At 50.0% G+C, this 21,135-nt stretch overlaps 1 protein-coding gene across 1 annotated transcript in view; it reads right to left on the bottom strand.

Moving 5' to 3' along the window:
• LOC136131811 (gamma-aminobutyric acid receptor subunit rho-2) overlaps positions 1–20,368 on the bottom strand; it is a 30,310-nt gene extending 9,942 nt beyond the window's left edge. Inside the window, exons 1-3 of the mRNA XM_065888604.1 lie at positions 20,269–20,368; positions 2,191–2,258; positions 273–496 (exon numbers count right to left, since the gene is read on the bottom strand). Of these exons, the coding sequence (XP_065744676.1) occupies positions 273–496; positions 2,191–2,258; positions 20,269–20,287 (311 nt within the window). The 5' untranslated portion in view covers positions 20,288–20,368. The remainder of the gene's footprint in view (positions 1–272; positions 497–2,190; positions 2,259–20,268) is intronic.
• Positions 20,369–21,135: the final 767 nt, after the last annotated feature.

Here is a 21,135-nt window from a genome sequence, read left to right as displayed (position 1 = left end):
CCCTCCCATGTAAGCCGCAGACCCAAACACAGTGACAAACTCTTCGGGGCCAAAGGGACAGACCACACATACACATTTTTTTTTTAAATAGAGGGTTTTTTTTGTGGTGGTTTTTAAACCAAGAGTTGACTAGCTAATTCATTCCACAAATACTGTTTTCTCACCTACTGTGAAAAGCACAGTTTAGCTCTGACGATACAGTGGTAAATCAGTCAAACGATCCCTGGCATTGTCCACACATCTTAGGATGCCATGGCCCCGTGGACAGTTACCTCAGGCTGTACAGCACCTGCCCATCTGGGAACACCCTCAGCATCACGTTGTCCGTGGTGGTGTCGTGGATGAATGACCTTTTGGAGTGAACAAAGAAGACGTCGGGGACCCAGATCTTCTTCACCAGCCGGCCGTCGAAGGTCATGCTCTTGTTGCTGGTGCTGGGGAAGACCAGCCGCTCATCCTTCCAGTAATGCCGCAGGTAGAGGGTCATGGTGAAGTCCTGTGGGAGTGGGGGGGAGACCAGACAGAGATGGCTTACAAAGCTCTCTTCCTGACAGCCGACCCTCCGTCCACCGCTGTGACGGACACCTCAGGCTCAGCCTCCCGAGTTGAAGGAAACAGTTCTGCAGCCCCGCGGGATGATGGCCAAGGCAGTGGCACTGCTGCCACAGGAAAGAGAATGGCTCATGTTTGTGCCTCATGAGGTTGGAGCCCAAGAGACAGCACAGCCCCTCCTTCAGGCTTCGCAAAGGAAAATGGCAGCTGTGATGCCCACCGCCTGCCCTGGGGCCAGCAGGGCTGGATTCTCACAAAGCCCTGCCCTCTCACCTAGACCTTTGCACACATGGCTCCTTACCTATTGGCTAACCATTCAATTCAACTTAGCAAACACTTCTAGAAATCTGAACAGTCAAGTGTCCCATTTTGCCTTTTTGTGTGAGTGTGTGTGTGGCCACACTGCGTGGCATGCGGGATCTTAGTTCCCTGACCAGGGCTCAAACCTGTGCGCCCCTGCAGCGGAAGCATGGAGTCTTAACCACTGGACCGCCAGGGAAGTCCTAAGTGTCCAGTTTTGGAGGGTTTCTACCATTAGGCTTGTAGTATCTTTAAAGGCAGAATTGTTTCCTGCCCACCCCTGAATCTCCAGACCCTAGTTTAGTGCCTGGCAAGGCACAATAGTGGATGCTCAATAAATATCTGCAGAATGGAAAAATGGGGGGAAATGAATGAATGAGGAGATGGGCAGCTGCATGTCTAGTATAATTTCAGCCTGAAGGCTTATCCTGTTAAAAAGCGTCTCCTCGTCTGCATAGCCGATGCCTGAAACCAAGAGTGTAGCCCTTACACCGTAGCCAGAGCTAATACATGAACGCCAATGAATAAATAACTACCCAAAAGAGCCTGTTCCAGGAGCAGGTGAAGGAAGGCTGGAAGGACGCATGCGGTGGCCCACGTCTGCTCTGCCAACCACACCCAGGCTCCTCCTGCCTGTCCCGGAGGCCCGCCCGTGGAGGGGGGCACCGCCCCACTGGCCCACCTCTGCAGCCCCTCTCTTCCCCGTTTTGTCCGCCACTCTTTCAGTTTGCAAACTCCCTGTTCTTCTGCCTCAGAGACCTCGTATGCGCTCTTGCTTGGCCCTCCCTACAGCTGTCAGGTCTCAGCTGAAACGAGGCTTCTTCAAAGACGCTCCGGTACCCGCCTGAGCCTGCTGGGCGCTGCCAAGGAGTGAGCCGAGAAGCTGTGCTCCCAGCGGGCGTTGGCGCGCAGAGACCTACAGAATTCGAAGGGGAACAACATCCACCTCCGGCGCTCCTCCAAGTGTGGCGGGTACAGCCCCTCACACCGCTAAAGGGGCGTGTTCAGGACGTAGAGGGCTGGGCCTCACCCCCATAAACCGAATCAGGAAGTCTGGGGCGGGGCCTTGGATCTGCATTTAACACACACACACACACACACACACACACACACCGCACACACACCGCCCCCAAGTTATTTTTACCCACGAAGCTGCAGAAGCCAGGCTCTGGATTTTACTAAACCTAGGCCAACCTCCAAATCCCGGCTTTATCCCCTCAGCTCTGGCCCCGCCCCCAGACGCAGCCTGCCCCAGCGTGGCCCCACCCACCGCAGGCCCCCAAGGGACCTTGGCCACAGCAGCCAGCCCCGGCGCTGCCCGCCTTGCGCGCCTCCTACCATGTCCACCTCCGAAATGCTGTCCAGGCTCTCCACCTGCACGTCCACGCCCACCGGGATGGCAGGGCCTGCAGAGAGGCAAAGACGGCTGGTTAAGGCGCCTTCCTCTCTAGCACTGGGCAAGCAGACAGCACCTAACCCCTTCCCAGGGGAGCCTGAGCGGAGCAGGGGTGAGGCAGTGGTTCAGATTCCATGAGGGTTTTCTTGCTACTTCCTGGCAGGTTGGGTGCCCGAGCTTTCTCCATGAGGGCGGGGACTGTGTCTACCTTAAGTGCCTCTCCTGGGCCAACATGAGTGTTTAACCCATGCTTGTTGCATGAGTGGATGAGCTGGATTATGTATGTTTATGCTTCCACAAAATGTGTTTTTAGATTTTAATATTTTTTAAAAAGCCTTAAATGGGGAAAACAAAAAAACCTGTGTCTGTCATGCATATTAATGAATGCTATTCCATTCACAGGCAAAAAAATGTCTCTGAGAGCGTCAGGCGGCATCTGGGCGGGGCCTCCTGAGAGGCCAGCCCACTGCGCCTGGGTCCTCTGGGCCCTGGCCAGGGAGTGCAGGACCAGGGCGTGCCGACCCACCGTGGTCTGAGCTGGGAGAAGCTTAGGGTGGCAGGGGGAGTCTGGGTCTTAGGGAATGAGGACTGGAAGGGCCGGGGACTTTGGCTGAAGGCAGGGGAGGAGGATCAGAGATCCCGACAGGATCTGGTGGGCCAGGGCATCGAATGGGCTCGCCGACTCTCCCCAAACCTCCCCGCTGGTAGGTTTGCTAAGACTTGCAATCCCACCATGAAAGATTTGGGGCTTGTGGCTGAGCCCGATAGAATGGGAGCATTTTATTTATTACTGGTGGGATTTAGTGGCTATTTTCTGTGTTCTTAAACGTGAAAGCAAATGAGCACAACGTTTTTTTTGTTTTTTTTTTTAAACCAGGGATCGAACCCGGGCCCACAGCAGTGAAAGCACCGAGTCCTAACCACTGGACCGCCAGGGAATTCCCACAACATTTTATTTTTACTTTTCCCCTCCCAGATAAATTGGGTCATAAGCTGATTTTTAAATTTTCCTGTGCTCTCAACCGAGGGCTCAGGTCAGGCCCCATGAGAGATGACTGCTCTAACAGCCGGAGCCTTCTCTCACTCCAGGCTCCAGGAGGGCACTGAAGGGGCAGAGTGGAATGGCCAGTGTGAGGCTGAAGCCCCCTCCTCAGGGCTGACTGGCCTGCTTTCCTCCCCCGAGGGGCCTGCAACATGAGGGAGGGTCTTCCAGCAGCCTGGCTGGGGCCCCCTCCCAGGACCCAGACCCCTGAGCCCCTGTGCAGGACCGTGTGTTCCCAACATCACCATGGGAAGCAGGGCTGGTTAATTCCCCGTCCCCTGGACGGACCTTCCTTCACTTGAGACATTAAAACAGCCCAGGGCTGGAGCTCTTAACCCTCATCACCTTTCCCCCTTGTTCCCTTTCTCTAAAGTGCCACATCCAGTCGTCCCAAGAGCCAAAGGGCAGAAACAGTATAGCCATCACCCTCTTTGGACCCACTTCCCTGTGGCCTGGTTTTCAGATAATGGGCACAGTGTTTGACCAGCAGCTGGTTTTGGCAAAGGACATTTTCCAGATAAAGTACAACAGCTTGCTTGGTGCCTGCCACTGTGTCTCTCTGTCCCCCGGGGCCTGCCTTGTTCTCCGCAGTTCCAGCCGTCTTCTGGAGAGAAATTTGATGACGGCTGTGAGGGTGGCGTTCAGCCTCTGGAGGTATTGCCCACATGGGACTGCAGGTCAGGCTCCAAGGATCCTGGATTGTTGGAAAACATCTGTGTGCTCAGGAGGCTCCAGAGCTGCACTTGGGGACTCGCACCCCAAGCTTGAACGGGACCAACAGCTCTGCCCTCCTTGGTCCAAGTGCAATGGAGGTGACCTTTGCCTCTGACTTGCCCCACAGCCCAAGACTAACGCTCCACCCCCAGGATCTCCCGAGCTCTTCATTTTGTGGCCCTTCCCAACCTGATTTTCGAGAAATTCTTCCAAATTACCGGTCTTTCTCCTTTTTCTGTGAGCAGTTTTATGTTTAGAGTATGATTGAGTCCTATAAGGTGTTAGAAAGAAAATAAGCTAACTAGGCATTTGTGCCTTGGCCCCTGTACTCTGACGTGGGTTTTTCTACTTTCAGAGAGGGATCTGGTGAGCCAAATGGAAGTCATTGGTGGAATTTCAGGCAGTATAGCCAGTGAGGCAACAAATTCAGAAGGGAAATACGTGTTTAGCCAAGAGCTATTCTTGGTTCCTAGCCTTTCTGCAATTATTTCTCCTCACATGGTCCTGGAAAGCACACGTTAGGGATTTATCCATTTTTGAAATAAAGCTATATGTCACTTCTTCTCCACTGACTACAAGAATAAATGTGAAGTAGAATTTTAAGACAAATTAAAACAGAATTTGCCAACAGGCATCCTGCCCTAAATGAAGGTGTTTTTCAAGCAGAAGGAGCATGATCCAGAAAGAAAGCTGGAGATGCAAGAATGAAAGACCAACAAAAACAGTAAATATATGCATGATTCTAAGGGAACACTGACTATATAAAACAATATTAACCATGTGTTGTAGGATTGAGAAAACTGAATAAAAATATACAACATTTAAGAAGGGAGAGGTATAAATGGAGTGAAAGTGTTCTGAGGTCTTTGCATTGTCTGGAGGACAGTAAAAATAGTTACTTAACATCCTAGTACTATAAGCCAAAGACTCATGTTGTTTTCTAGGGAACCACAAAAAAAAAGTAGTAAGGGTATATATTTTCAAAACTAAAATAGGTAAAAAAAGCCAAAATAGGTATAACCAAAAAAAAAGCCAAAATGGGTATAAAAATAGGTATAACCAAAAATAATCAGTCTAAATGAAAGCAAGAAAGGAAGGAGAAAAAAAAGAGAGAACATAAAGAATAGGTTGGACAATAAAAAGGATGTGATAGGGGGCTTCCCTGCTGGTGCAGTGGTTGAGAGTCCGCCTGCCGATGCAGGGGACACGGGTTCGTGCCCTGGTCCGGGAAGATCCCACATGCCGTGGAGCGGCTGGGCCCGTGAGCCATGGCCGCTGAGCCTGCACGTCCGGAGCCTGTGCTCCGCAACGGGAGAGGCCACAGCAGTGAGAGGCCCGCATACCGCAAAAAAATTAAAAAATAAAATAAAATTAAAAACTCCTAAGAGTTCCATTAAGAAAAAATCAGACAATCCAATACAAAAAGGGGCAAGAGATTTGAATAGGCATTTTGCAAAAGAAGAAATAAACAATAGACAAATGAGAAAGTTCTCAACTGCATTAACAGCTCCCTTAGAACCACAATGAGATATTACTACTATATACTAACAAACTTGGCTCATATGAGAGTAGCTACACCAAGTGTTGATAAGGATATGGAGCAACAGGAACGCTCATACTCTGCCAGTGGTGGGTGTAAATTGGTACAACTACCTTAGAAGGCATTATCCAGCAAAATGGAAGCTATATAAACCTCATGACGCAGTCTATCTACAGAATAGGTTAAATACATTGTGGTATATTCATACAATGGAATGTATAGTTACACGCAACAACACTATAAAATTTTCATCGCTGCAGGTTGCATGGCTTGACTTTCCTCCATGGCCCTTACCTTTCCTTGAGGACTTCTTGCAAAGTCTGAGTTAATTTGAAATATTGGTTGAGACACTTTCCCTTATTGTTGGGTGTAATCAAACATTTCAGTTTTAAAAGAGGCCTGACTTTTCTCATGGTGAGCACTGCTTCCTGAGCAGGCAGTGAGTGCCATGTGGCAGGCATTTAACCATCCACCTGGGGTGGGGTGGGCGAGGCTGGACTCAGTCAGGGGCTCTCCCTTCCACAAGCAGCATCAGCGTCACCAGGCATTTGTTAGAGATGCAATTCTTGGCCCACCCTGAGCCTCCTGCACCGGAGACATCACAAGTCCTGCAGTGATGCTGATCCACAGTCAAGTCTGAGGGCACTAGACAACTGATCTTTTTTTTTTTTTTTTTTGCTGTACGCGGGCCTCTCACTGTTGCGGCCTCTCCCGCTGCGGAGCACAGGCTCCGGACACGCAGGCTCAGTGGCCATGGCTCACGGGCCCAGCCGCTCCGCGGCATGTGGGATCTTCCCGGACCGGGGCACAAACCCGTGTCCCCTGCATCGGCAGGTGGACTCTCAACCACTGCACCACCAGGGAAGCCCTGGACAACTGATCTTTAAGGAACCCCCAGGAGTGAGATTTTACAACGTCCCATGTCCTGGTTACCATTTTTCTCTTGTTTTCAAACTTTTTCACGATCCCATCTCCACCAGCTGGCTCCACTTCCTACCTATCCATGACTTCCTTCCCCCATAATACTTGCTGAGTCGAGCAGTCTTTTCCCAAGCCTGACCTCCCTCCCATGACCAACCTCCTTAGCTGAAACCCCCTCCCTCTTCCATCTCTGTGACACAGCTCTTCCCTGGCTCCTTCTCTGAGGTCCTTGGGCCCCTCCTGGGCTCGATCTCTGACCCGGACTCTGACCCTGTTGTTGTTGAAGTCTAACAGAGGTCCCCCCTGGATATCTAACCAAGTTCTTAAATTTAACATCCCAAACAGACTTGTCTATTCGGGGCCCAGCCCTGCCCCACTGCCCAGCACCCCGTCCTTCAGGCGCATGGTGACCTGCTTGGTCACCGGGGTTAAATGGGGTCAGGGAGGGAAGGAGTGAGATTGCCTGGAGGGGATTGAAGAGGAAGAAGAGGCCAGGAAGAGGAGTTTAATTTTAGGGGAAGGAGCCAGTAGTTGTGAAACTGAGTCCCACTGAAACTGAGTTCCTCTGCCGAGTTTATCATTAACGCCTCTGTCCAAAACTTTGTTCCCTTTCTTGTCCTGCCCTTGTTCCCCTGATGATTGAGGAGTACCAAAGAAATGTGGCAGTTGAACCTGAACAGGACCCTGTGAGGCCCTCTTGGGTACAATACCCCCTACCATGTGCCCCATTTCTTTTTTGTAGAAAAAGGCTTTATTCTCCTAGGCCTTCCCTGAGTGCCAGTCTCAAGCAGTTACTAATCAGGGAAGTGAGGGAATGCAGAAACAAAGGAAGAGCAGTCAAACAAGAAGAGTAATGACAGCTTAAACAATAGTTCAGCGATAAAACAGAGTCCTAGTTCCTCTTCAATGGGCATATATAATGATCTGACCCATATCTTTGAGCTGTTCTGCAGAAACTAAGACCCCCCCCACCCAAGTGGAGGATGGTGATCACATGCAGACTGGTTGGAACCAAAAGGCTGATGATTAAGATTCCCCAAGCCTCTCCCTGGTACCCCACCACCACCCAAACAGAAGGAAGTCCACAAGTTGCAACACTTACTCCAAATGTTGCCTTTAGAAACCCTTCCCTGAAAGGAATCAGGGTGGTCAGGTCTTTGGAGCACAAGCTGCCCTTCACCACAACCCAGGGACAGTAGACTGACTTTGCTATGAGGTGGCCAAGTGGACCCAAGTTCAATTTGGTAATGGGAACAGGGTGTGAGTGTGAGTGAGGGTTTGTGCTCCAGAAGGGAAGGGCCAAGGGCAATGAGGAGGAATCAGAGGGGTCTCCTCTGAGGGCAGCAGATCCTGGGAAGAAGGCTGCCGGAGACTCAGAAGGCTGGCTTTCTCCCTAGCTTTGGCTCTCTAACCCATTCACTGTAACAATGAAGCACTAGACCTTACCCAGCATGGGGAACAGGGGAGGCAGAGCCAGGGAGGCCTGAGAAGCATTCGGGAAGGAGACGCCGGCTCCAAAATGAGGCATGACCCTGCCTTGAACTGGCTCCATGGGCCTCAGCTGGGCCAGCTGAGTGGCATTTGGGGCCTTGGTGGCCAGACTCCAGTGGCTTGGAAGTTCAGGGGTTGAAGGCTACGGAGTAGAGCATGGGAGCATTCGGGAGGGTCTCCCCTCACAGTCTGGGTGCCCCAAACACAGAGGGCACCTTAAATGGGGGTGGAGCTAAAGTATACTGGGTGAAACACATGGGTTCCTAGAAAATTCCCTAAGAAGGCATCACATTGGAGACAGCCCAGCTGGAGACGTAACTAGGCATTAACCTTGCAAAGTGACACAGCAGTTGTGATATCATGATGTGATATTGTGATATAATGAGAAATATGTATTTGGTCCTCAGCCCCAGTTCCTGGCACAGAGCTCCTAAAACCCTTGTAAATTCCTGAGTGAGAGGGGTGAGAGGAGTGTATTTTGTTATTTATAACAACCCCTTACCAACCACACCTGAGTTTATGCTAGTGTGGTGGCTCTCCTGGGCTCCTGGATAGTTTCAAGATGGGGCTGGTTGCCAAGGAACAGCCATGTGATTAGAGGGTTGGAACTTTCAGCCCCACCTCCCAACTCCCAAGGAGGGGGAGGGGGGAGCGGCTGGAGGTTGAGTTAATCACCAGTGGCCAATGATTTCATCAATCGCGTCTACAGTGGAACATCCATAAAACCCCTGAACGACAGGGTTCGGTGAGCTTCCTGGTTGGTGAACACATCCACATGCCAGGAAGGTAGTGCCCCCAACTCCGCGGGACAGAAACCCCCGAGCTCAGTACCCTTCCGGTTCTCACCCTATGCCCCTCTTCATCCGCTATCCATCTGTGTCTTATATAATGTTCTTTAGAATAAGCTGGGAACCATAAGTAAAGTGTTTCCCTGATTCTATGAGCCATTATAGCAAATTATCACACCTGAGAAGGGGGTTGTGGGAACCCTCAATTTTGCAGCCAAGTCGGAGAGCTCGGGGACCCACTACTTGTGATTGGTATCTGAACTGAGGGGCAGTCTTCTGGGCCTGAGCCCTTAACCTGTGGTGTCTGCACTAACCCCAGGTAGTGTTAGAACTGAATTAAATTGTAGGACACCAGCTGGTGTCCACAGACAACGGGGGAATTGCTTGGTGCGGAAAACCCACACATTTGAGTCAGAAGCGTTGTGAGCAGAAGAGATCATAGCAGTAACAGTACAAGCCTTTATCCCAGGAGAGGCCCTAAGGGAGCGTATGCTGTGAGTCTAGGAGGCCATGAGCTCCCTGGGGCCGTAGCCATGTCTTTATCACGTCAGCAACCAGTGCTTTGATGCACTGCCTCCGCCATCCCCTTCCCCCCCAACACACACACACACACACACATACACACACACACACACACACACACACACGGTCTCTGCTATGTTCAGTGCTTCCTGTAGGACACTTGAGTCCATCGTCATGACAATCTGGTGAGGAAGGTACTGATATTACCTCCATTCTACAGGTGAGAATCTGAGGACTAGAGAAGCGACGGAGGTCCCCATCAGAGAGAGGCACACCACAAGCTGATCCCAGGGGTCCACCTCCAGAGCCCCTGCTCTAACGAATGCATTATGCTGACCAGAGCATTCCTTTTTTTTTTTTAAATTTTATTAAAAAAATTATTTTTTATACAGCAGGTTCTTATTAGTTATCTATTTTATACATATTAGTGTATACATGTCAATCCCAATCTCCCAGTTCATCCCACCCCCTCCCACCCTCCCACCCCCTCACCCCCACTCCCCGCTTTCCCCCCTTGGTGTCCATACGTTTGTTCTCTACATCTGTGTCTCTATTTCTGCCTTGCAAACCGGTTCATCTGTTCCATTTTTCTAGATTCCACATATATGCGTTAATATACAATATTTGTTTTTCTCTTTCTGACTTACTTTATTCTGTATGACAGTCTCTAGGTCCATCCACGTCTCTACAAATGACCCAATTTCGTTCCTTTTTATGGCTGAGTAATATATGTACCACATCTTCTTTATCCATTCACCTGTCGATGGGCATTTAGGTTGATTCCATGACCTGGCTATTGTAAATAGTGCTGCAATGAACACTGGGGTGCATGTGTCTTTTTGAATTATGGTTTTCTCAGGGTATATGCCCAGTAGTGGGATTGCTGGGTCATATGGTAATTCTATTTTTGGTTTTTTAAGGAACCTCCATACTGTTCTCCATAGTGGCTGTGTCAATTTACATTCCCACCAACAGTGCAAGAGGGTTCCCTTTTCTCCACACCCTCTCCAGCATTTGTTGTTTGTAGATTTTCTAATCATGCCCATTCTAACTGGTGTGAGGTGATACCTCGTTGTAGATTTGATTGGCATTTCTCTAATAATTAGTGATTTCAAGCAGCTTTTCATGTGCCTCTTAGCCATCTGTATGTCTTCTTTAGAAATGTCTGTTTAGATCTTCTGCCCATTTTTGGATTGGGTTGTTTTTCTGATATTGAGCTACATGAGCTGTTTATGTATTTTGGTTGCCTGTTGCTTCATTTGCAAATATTTTCTCCCATTCTGAGGGTTGTCTTTTGGTCTTGTTTATGGTTTCCTTTGCTGTGCAAAAGCTTTTAAGTTTCATTAGGTCCCATTTGTTTATTCTTGTTTTTATTTCCATTTCTCTAGGAGGTGGGTCAAAAACCATCTTGCTGTGATTTATGTCAAAGACTGTTCTTCCTATGTTTTCCTCTAAGAGTTTTATAATGTCCGGTCTTACATTTAGGTCTTTAATCCATTTTGAGTTTATTTTTGTGTATGATGTTAGGGAGTGTTCTAATTTCATTCTTTTACATGTAGCTGTCCAGTTTTCCCAGCACCACTTATTGAAGAGACTGTCTTTTCTCCATTGTATATCCTTGCCTCCTTTGTCATAGATTAGTTGACCATAGGAGCGTGGGTTTATCTCTGGGCTTTCTATCCTGTTCCATTGATCTATATTTCTGTTTTTGTGCCAGTACCATATTATCTTCATCACTGTAGCTTTGTAGTATAGTCTGAAGTCAGGGAGTCTGATTCCTCCAGCTCCATTTTTTTTTCCCTCAAGATTGCTTTGGCTATTCAGGATCTTTTGTGTCTCCACACAAATTTTAAGATTTTTTTGTTCTAGTTCTGTAAAAAAAAAGCCATTGGTAATTTGATAAGGATTGCACTGAATCGGTAGATTGCTTTGGGTAGTATAGTCATTTTCACAATATTGATTCTTCCAATCCAAGAACATGGTATATCTCTCCATCTGTTTGTATCATCTTTAATTTCTTTCATCAGTGTCTTATAGTTTTCTGCATACAGGTCTTTTGTCTCCCTAGGTAGATTTATTCCTAGGTATTTTATTCTTTTTGTTGCAATGGTGAATGGGATTCTTTCCTTAATTTCTCTTTCATCTAACAGGCTGTCAGATGAAGCAGGACAGCGCAGGGGGGCCACCATGGACAGATGTTCATAGCAGACTCGAGCACGGACGTACAGCAAGAGAGAGCCTTCTACGACAGAAGAGTCCTGTCAGGGGGAGGTAAGCTGGGGAGGCAGCTGGGCCAGACCGTGGAACTTTCCGGACACAGAGGGGAGAGGCGGGTCTGCATTTCATCCCGTAGAATATGGGAAGCCCTGAAGTTTCTGAGGGAGCAGCACAGGGAAGGGGTGTTTCCAGAACGTGAATTTGGCTATGAGGTGTGGTTTGGGGGCCATTGTGTTGGTGTCAGTAGTGCTTCCAACCTTCTTATCATTATCATCGACGAAAGAGAAAATTTAATTTATTTAAGTATGAATTCAGTTAAATTTAAATTAAATACTAAGGAATAAGATGGGAAGGGAAGGTGGAGCTTTGGAGGGCCACAACCATGGTAATGTCTAAGATTTTTTTCACCCCCCCAAGAAGGCATTGAGAATGTGTGGTGTGAGGGGGCAGATCTGAGAGACACTGTGATGCATGGGTTGATTCAACTTGGTTGATCTAGGAGGGGAAAGGGCAGGAGGAGGGGAGCAAAATCAGCAAGGTCTCCACAGCCCCCTGCCTGAGTCACCTAAGAGAAAGCTGATAGAAGATCAGCAGGTTCCCTAGGTGATGGCCGGAAGTATGGGTTTTGCAATTATCTCAAGGAAGCACAGGAGCCAATATTTCGTCTCCTACATCAGCCCTTTGGTGGTTGCATGTGGCGCAGGGAGGGTTCTCCTGTGCTCTAGAAGCTGACATGGGGAGAGTACTGCAGGCCCAGCCACTGCCCCGACCTGCCCCTGGTCCCACCTTCCCTGCTCACTCAATCTCGGCCGGTCCAGCCGTTGCCCCTCTGGGAAAGCAGACCCACACTCCGCCCTGCTCTGTGCGGGGCAGCTGAGCACTAAGGGCAGCGTCCACATTTACAAACCCACCCCCAGGCAGGCGTACAAGTGGGGGCCCATATGCCACATGCTTGAATGTCTAAAGGTTATAAATCAAGCTAAGAAACTGCAGAACGATATATAGCCTCGCCTACTGCTTTGACAAATACACGTTCATATCAACCCGGAAGGCCAAGCCCAGCCTCAGAACTCTGACTCCTGGGAGCTCCAGCCGGGACATGGCAGGGTAGGGAGAGCGGGCCCAGCTCCGGAGCTGCCCTTTTCCCACCCACAGCAGCAGCCGGCACAGAGAAGAGGCTGGCGTGTGCCGGTGGACACCTCTGCCCACTATCTGAGCTCTATCCAAAGCCGTCTGAAAGGCAGCCTTCAGCCCCCTCTCAGCACCGGGGGGGCGTGGGGGGGCGGGGAGGGGAGGGGGAAGGGGAGGGGAGGGGGAAGGGGAGGGGAGGGGGGAGGGGGGACCCCGCATGCGCAGTACAGCACCCACCCCCACCCCCGGGGCTCACCTAGGGAGGAGGCCCGGGCAGGTCCCGAGGTGGGCTCCGGGCTGTGTGGACATGATTCTGGGTCCCAGTACCCAAGTGTGGCCTAGAAGGGAAATCTCAGGTGGGCACGTCCTCTTGGCCCACAGACCACGCCCTGAGTGCAGGTGAGTGATTGCACACAGGACCCCCTGCCTTGGCCTATGGCCACTGCTCACAGCGGGCCCTCGTCTTCTGCCTAAGGGTTGGTTCAGCCAATGAAGGTGCCAGCAGGTCTCAGAAGGCTGGAGGAGAAGGAGAGGAACTGATTCTCTCTCCCAGCCCTCCCTGCAGGCTTCATGGGCCCGTCCTCTCCTGGACGCCAGGGCTCCCCTGTAGGGCACCCCCTTCCCAGGGCTCTGGCTCTTTTCCAGATTCTGGGAACTGCTCCCTCCTCTTGCCCTCTACCCCTAACCTGCTGAAGGCTCCACACTCTTCCAGCCCTCAAGGCTTCACTGCCAGCTTGCTGGTTTCCTTTAACCCTGCCCACCTGTTTGTGAACAGACCTTCATTAAACTCTCCACTGTTCCCCCACTGTTACTGTAGCTTTTCCCAATGCCTCTCCCCTGGGCTCCGTCTGGGCGGATGGCCGCCCCCAGGCAGACACTCAGGTGTCCCAGCTTCCTCTGGTTCCATCAGTGGCTGTCTCCCTCCTTCACTTCTCACGATCCCTCCACTTTTTTTTTTTTAATTGGAGTATAGTTGATTTACAATGTTGTGTTCATTTTAGGTGTACAGCAAAGTGACTCAGTTATACATATACATATATCCATTCTTTTTCAGATTCTCTTCTGATATAGGTTATCACAGAATATTGAGTAGAGTTCCCTGTGCTATACAGTAGGTCCTTGTTGGTTATCTATCTTATGTATAGTAGTGTGTGTATGTTAATCCCAAACTCCTGATTTATCCGTCCCCCTAACATTTTCCCTTTGGTAACCATAAGTTTGTTTCTGAAATCTGTGAGTCTGTTTCTGTTTTGTAAATAAGTTCATTTGTATCATTTTTTAAAATTAGATTCCACATATGAGTGATATCATATGATATTTGTCTTTCTCTCTCTCACTTACTTCACTCAGTATGAAAATCTCTAGGTTCATCCATGTTGCTGCAAATGGCATTATTTCATTTTTTTATGGCTAATATTACATTGTATATATGTACCACATCTTTTTAATTTTTTTTAGTTTAGTTATTTATTTTTGTCTGCGTTGGGTCTTCGTTGCTGCACGTGGGCTTTCTCTAGTTGCAGCGAGCGGGGGCTTCTCTTCGTTGCGTTGTGAGGGGTTCTCATTGCGGTGGTTTCTCTTGTTGCAGAGCACGGGCTCTAGGTGTGCAGGCTCAGTAGCTGTGGTGCACGGGCTTAGTCGCTCTGTGGCATGTGGGATCTTTCCAGACCAGGGCTCGAACCTGAGTCCCCTGCATTGGCAGGCGGATTCTTAACCACTACGCCACTGGGGAAGCCACACATCTTCTTTATCCGTTCTTTCTAGGCCTTAGCTTAACCCCCATCAACTCAGACCTGGACCATGGCTGAAGTGGCCAGCTAGCGTCCCGCATCCATTCTTAGCTGCTCCAGCCTCCTCCTAGCAGACCCTCAAGGAGCTTTCTAAAGCACAGGTATCATCTTGCCCTTCCGCAGCCTGGGCTGCACTGCCCCCTCTACACACATATGCACACACACACACACACACACACACACACACACACGCACACACACGCTGCTCGCATTCCGCTGCCCTCCTGTTATCCGGGAGCGCCCTCCTCCCTGATCCCTCCTTCCCTCCCACCCGCTGGGCTCACCCCCTGCGCATCTTTCCTGACTTATTGCAAGCATCGCCTCCTGAATGAAGGCGTCACTGCCAGCTTGCTGGTTTCCTCTCTCTGGACGGAACTGACCACTCAATTCCCCCCGTCAGCAGAGATGCCCTACATTGCTTCTGTGATACTTGACTGCACTTAGTCATTTCTCTGTTTCCCTTGTAGACTGTTAGCTTCCTGGGAACACTCTGTCGTGTCAGGCGGAGTGACCGAATGCACACCCTTCCCGGCAAGGGTGGCTCCTTGGCCTTCGTCCTCCCAGGCTCCTCGGGGCCACCCTTCCCTGGTGCCCATGGCCAGACCCTGCTGCTTGCACCCCACGGCTCCCCTGTCCTTCCAGCAGCTCTCCATAATTTAACAACTTGATGTGAGGATTTCATTAACACTGGTCTCCCCGAGCAGAGCATTGACACTCCAAGGACTGTGGCTGTCTTGCTCACTGCTGGGTCCCCGAATGCCACGGACCCTGCTTCACACATAACAGCTCCAAAACACACCGTACTTGTCTTATGAATGAAAGTTAAAGTATTTTGGTTGGAGAACCTAACCTACTTTGTGGTCACTTCCTGACCATCCTAACAAACTCCTTGGATGTAGTTCAAAAGAATCCGTGATGACATCACACCCCTCCTTTACCTTCCATTTCCATCTCTACAGTTTGAATTAAAAATCAGTATCATGCTGGTGAAGATGTAAACTGATGCAGCTGCTGTAGAAGAAAGTGTGGGAGTTCCTGAAAAAACGAAACATAGAACTACCATGGGACCCAGCAATTCCACTTCCGGGTATATACCCCAAAGAATTGAAAACAGGGTCTTGAATAGATGTTTGCACACACATGTTCATGGCAGCATTATTCCCGGGAGCCAAAAGGCAAAAACAACCCAAATGTCCATTGACAGATGAATGGCAATTAAACAAGATGTGATATATTCATACAATGGAATATTATTTGGCCTTACACGCTGCAACATGGATGAACCTTGAAGGCGTAATGCTAAGTGAATAAGCCAGTCACAAAAAGACAAATACTGTATGATTCCACTAACATGAGAAACCTAGAGCGGTCAAATTCATAGAGGCAGAAAGTGGAATGGTGGTTGCCAGGGGCAGGGGGAAGCAGGAGTAAAGAGTTATTGTTTCGGGACTTCCCTGGTGGTGAAGTGGTTAAGGATCTGCCTGCCAATGCAGGGGACACGGGTTCGATCCCTGGTCCAGGAGGATCCCACATACCGCTGAGCAACTAAGCCCGTGCGCCACAACTACTGAGCCTGCGCTCTAGAGCCCGCAAGCCACAACTACTGGAGCCCACGTGCCTAGAGCCCGTGCTCCACAACAAGAGAAGCCACCGCAATGAGAAGCCCGCGCACCGCAACGAAGAGCAGCCCCTGCTCACTGCAACTAGAGAAAGCCCGTGCACAGCCAAAAATAAATTTATTTTTAAAAAAAAGTTATTGTTTCATTGACAATTTAGGAAGATGAAAAAGTTCTGGAGATGTATGCTGGTGACGATTACACAACGTGAATATTCTTTCACCACTGAACTATATGGTTAAAATGGTCCATTTTATGCTATGTATGTTTTAGCCCAATCTTTTTAATTTTAATTTTAAAAAATCAGCGTTGCACTCTTTCTCCTAACAAATGGAGGGGAAACCCCAGGCCTCTGGAGGTTCTCCTAACCAGGACACACCAGCGAACCAGGCAGCTGGGAGCTTAGACCAGATATTTTTGTTTCAACTGATCCCTGGGATTATTAGGAAGCTGCTAGATTTTTAATCTTTTCTTTTTCCAGACGGAAAAGGTCATCCGAGAGGTATCTAGTCTTAGGCAAATTCCTCTCTAGCAATTATTTTTAAATGTCAGTCCACAAGGAAGCCCCTCTTCGAAAAACAAGTTAGGAAGAGAAGACAGGGATGCAACACATACCCCACAATTGTTGATGGGCATCTTGTTGGCACGGCCTGCTGAGTGTGCATAGCTGCTCTTTAGAGGGGCGTGTTGGGCTGGGCCGGCATTAGGGCCGGTTGAGCCCAGGCTCCGCTTTGGACCAGGTATCTGGCACAGGGCTGCCCCCAAGGAAGGCGGGCTTTCTCTTACTCACACAGAGCCATCTATGTGCTGTCTGCAAGCCTCCTTCCTCAGAGACACACCCACCCCCTGGCCAGTGCCTCTGCGCAGGAGTAAGGGGCTGAATGGAATGGAGACCCTCAGGAGGACCTGCAAGGAAGGCTTCTTGGCTCTAAACCATCTGCAGATGCTCCAGGGACTATGGATTATGGCAATCATTGGAACCCCAGGCGGTGGGAAGCTCCCTCCTCCGATGGCCCCACCCAGCCTGCTTGGCCATGTTGCAGCAAAAATAGAAATGAGACCTTTCTGATAAACAAGGAAAATAAGGAAACAATGAACAGCCTGGGGAAACAACATAAACAGGTCTGAAAGAGTTAAGCAATCTTGGTTACTGTTTAGCTGTTACTACTAACAAACACTTGTAGCTAGACTTGTCCTTCACAAAGCTGATTACTCTTTGACTCCATACAAATTACCCATTGCACCTGGCCTTTCTTCTCCCCCTACACTCCCTTGTAGCACTCTTCATCTCAGAAAGGAGTTCACGGGCTGATAACTTCAGGGACACCAGACCCGGGTGCTGAGCCTGATGACAGCTTTGGCCATGAATTTGCAGAAGAAAAGAAATGTAAGACCTTCACTACTTTTGATCCTTATCATATACGCGGGCACAGTTCTTGAGGCGTTAGCCTCCTGTGTCTTCCGTTTGCCTGGCGAGGAAAATCAAAAGCCTCTCTATTTCTTATCTTCCAGTTCTCTGTCTCCGTATTTTTATTCGGCATCGGTGCACAGGGAGCCAGATTGGCAACAGCCAGGACTCCACGGGTTGCAAAGATTCTTATTTATGAGTTCATGTGTGTGTACCTCACCATGTGCTCCCCTGGTCCTATTTCATCCAAGTGACATCTAGACATCCAGGAAAGCCCTGCAGGGGAGAAAAGGTGCCCAGAAGACCAGCTGCTCTGGGGGGAGGGCTTGGGAAGGAGGAGTAGCCCCCTCCCTTGGCTTTGGTGACCGAGATCTTGACAGCTGATGTGTAAGAGCCTCAGGTCTTACCGCACCTGCTGGAGGTGACACCTCCTTCCCTGGCGGCTTTCCCTAAAGTCAGGGTCTTTCCCAGCCTCAGAGGCTCACTCAGGCAGGGGCAAGGGACTGTCCTCATCCTCCACACTCTGGGCGACACCAGAAGTTGCGGGGATCAGGATACAGGAAGTCCAATTTGCTCCTCAAACGTGGCTTGAAGAAGGAGCACCCTGACTGAGGCTGCATGCAGCCTGTTGGATGATTCTACTCAGAGCTGGGTTTTCTGGAAACGTGGCAGGATTTCACCTGCCGGTCCTGAGAGCCAGCTCCTGGCTTTCCCGGCTTTCTCCCAGAGGAGGAGGGCGTTTTAATGAGGCTTTCACTTTTGCATGTGACATCACAGAGGAAACCCAAGTTCTGCCCCCAGTTGTTCTGTGGCCATCACTTAACCCCCTGGACCCCAGGCTCTTCTTCTGTAAACTGAAAGTCCTAACCGGGTGATGGCTCAGGCTCCTGCCGCAACATCAGCCTCCGTCAGAAAGTTACAATGTGTTATTCAGAAGATCACCCACACCCAGACACACACAGCTGCCCTACAACACTGTGCGCCGAGGCAGGGTCACGTTGTGACTTTTGAGGGTGCTGGGTACTTTTGCCTTCGTGGGCCCTTCCACCAGAAAAAAACATGTAAAAAGCATACAACTGTGGTGGTATAAAGATGAATATATTACTATTATATATTAACATTTTCTTCTACCTAAAATTTTATTTTTTTCTTCTGACTTTAAAATAACATCTTATCAGGGGCCCCTAGGAGTATTCCATGTGAGCCCTAAACACGCCTGCTCTGCCTAGTGGCCCAGCACTGGGGGACATGCGGATTGAGGGGGTAAGAAAGAGACCCAGCTAGGAGAGTGGGCCTGCCTCAGCAGCTGTGTGACCTGGACCAGTCACCTCACCTCTCCGTGCCTCAGTTTCCCCATCTGGGCATAATAATAGTACCTACTTCACGGAGTTGTGAGGCATGAAGTCAGATCGTGTCTGTAAGTACCCTGAGTAGAATGGTGCCTGAAACAGAAGTCACTAGAAGTTGTTCGTGGTCACTAATGCTGTTGTTTGTCAACCTGGTTCCAGTCGCCCTCTGCATCTTACCCGACCCTCTAGAAGAAAGGCAAGGGGAGCAAGGATGTCTCGCTTGGACTTCCTGGAGCGCATACAGCTAATTTTAGAGCTGCTTATTCACGGAAATGTTATTGAATTTTAGAAAAAACTCTTTGGTGGCATTACCCAAAACAAGCCCTCGAGGGCACCAGAACCCCTAGCTGTGCAGCATTCCATCGGGGGCAGGAGGAAGAGGCAGGGGCTTGTCATCTGTCACCTGCTCTCTTCTCCTGCTCGGCAGGTGTCAGGCCTCAGGGAACTGAGTGGGAGGCTTTGAGTCCTTGTAAAATGCAACGGCCCCTGGGATAAATTAATGTCCTAATCCCCTAACAGTCACAAGAGGGAGGCCTGACAGCTGGGTTTTTCTAAGGGGCTGTGAGCCTGTATGTGCCAGGGCTTTACATACATTATCTCGTTTAATCCTGACAGCAACCCCAGATGGACGGATTACTATCCCCATTTCACAAACCAGCAAGCAGAAGCTCAGAGCGCGTCGGTGACTTGCCCACAAGTCACCTCTACTTCTTCCTGCTGCCCCGGGAGAACGTTTGCACCTGAGAGCGAGATAAAGGGGAAATGGAAACCCGTCTGCCTGGGTCTCTCTGGCCGGAGGCCCATCATTGGCCATGCTCTGGGCCTCAGTTTCCCCACCTGCACAGGGGGGACGTGGGCCCCGTGTCTCATGCATTCCACAGTTCTAATCCCTCTCCCTGCCTGGTGGGTGCAGATAGCTGGCTCCTTTCCCAGCCCCCTCCCCTCTGTGGCATTCCTCCTGTTCCGGCCACCACTCCTCCCCACCCCGCCGAAGCAGGGAAGCTCCTTTGGGGCAATTCTGCAAGGGAGCTTTGCCAGGCGTTAAACTGTCGCTGCATTGGCAAGCAGGGGGCCCCCCTCAGAACCCCAAATTCCCAGCCAGGCACGGGATAGCAGAGCCGGGGGGTCCTTTTCTGTGTGGATGCTCCAGCCCTGCCACCCACCCTCCCCCTGCCCCCTGCCCATGCAGCTCTTATGCTCTTATTTTTTTCATAAAGGAAAGTTGGCAGCAGCAGTGCTGGGCCTCCCTGAATGTAAACAGCTTAATCACCCTCAGGTCCTTTTCTCAACAGCCCTCTCCACTCACTTCCTTTCAGCTCTTTTCTCCTGGGGATAATTAGTGACTGGGAGCCAGCTGGGCTTCTCTGAGTGTGAGGGGGGAAATCAGGGACCCCGGGGGGAGGGCTGTGTCTGAGGGAACCCAGTGCAGGAGCAGCAGGAAGCAGCCCTGGGATCAGTCCCCAGAGGGCTGAGGGGAGGACGCAGTCTTACCTCCAAAGGCGGGCCTCATGGTGAAATCATGGTCATCCACTCTGAGAAGTGGCTGAGGTTTTCCCTTTCGGATTTTGGTCACATCAAGGTTCTTCTTATATAGGTGACTGCAAAGGCAAGCAAGAAACTGTTTTCCATCAGCCCACCAAGACATCGCGTGAGAAGATTTGGGGAGATGACTTCCTGCAGGGTCTCCGTGTTACTCACCTTTTCGCCCATCCTACCATCTCTTTCTCCACTGAAGGGAGATCGAGAGATAAAGGGTCCCCCCCACCCCTTACCTCCACCAACCCGGGCCTTCACAGGTGGGCTGGCCTGAGGACCTGGCCCTTCCAGAGGCTTCCTAAAGTAGATCCCCCCGAGGCAGGACACCATCCTACCTTGGCAAGCTCCTAACTGTCTTGCCCAAAGTCACGATTGGATGACCAACGGTTGGATCTAATGGTGGAGAATTATGATGGGTCTTTATTTTTCTGTTAAAATATTTCTTCAGTGCTGTTATAATATTGGTTTTGCGATAAGGAAAATTCTTAGGGACTTCCCTGGTGGTGGGTAAGACTCCACGCTCCCAATGCAGGGGGCCCCGGTTCGTTCCCTGGTCGGGGAACTAGATCCTGCATGCCGCAACTAAGACCTGGCACAGCCAATATAAATAAATAATAAATAGTTTTAAAAATCAATATACCAAAGTGGCATATTTTAAAAAACAAGATAAAATTCTGAGACAAATGTAGTTAAAGTTTTAAAAGGCTGGTGTTATCCTAGGCAGTCCTGATGCTCTTTACATCTGTCCAGTTGGCAGCTGTCTGAAGAATCCACCCTGGCGGAGAGAGCCTCAACCCTCGGGAGAACAGACAGTTCACAGCC

Source organism: Phocoena phocoena, chromosome 12 (genome assembly GCF_963924675.1).
Source record: "Phocoena phocoena chromosome 12, mPhoPho1.1, whole genome shotgun sequence".
Taxonomy (NCBI): domain Eukaryota; kingdom Metazoa; phylum Chordata; class Mammalia; order Artiodactyla; family Phocoenidae; genus Phocoena; species Phocoena phocoena.
The sequence above is the reverse complement of the archived record's forward strand: the minus strand, read 5'-3'. Positions and strand labels throughout refer to the sequence as shown.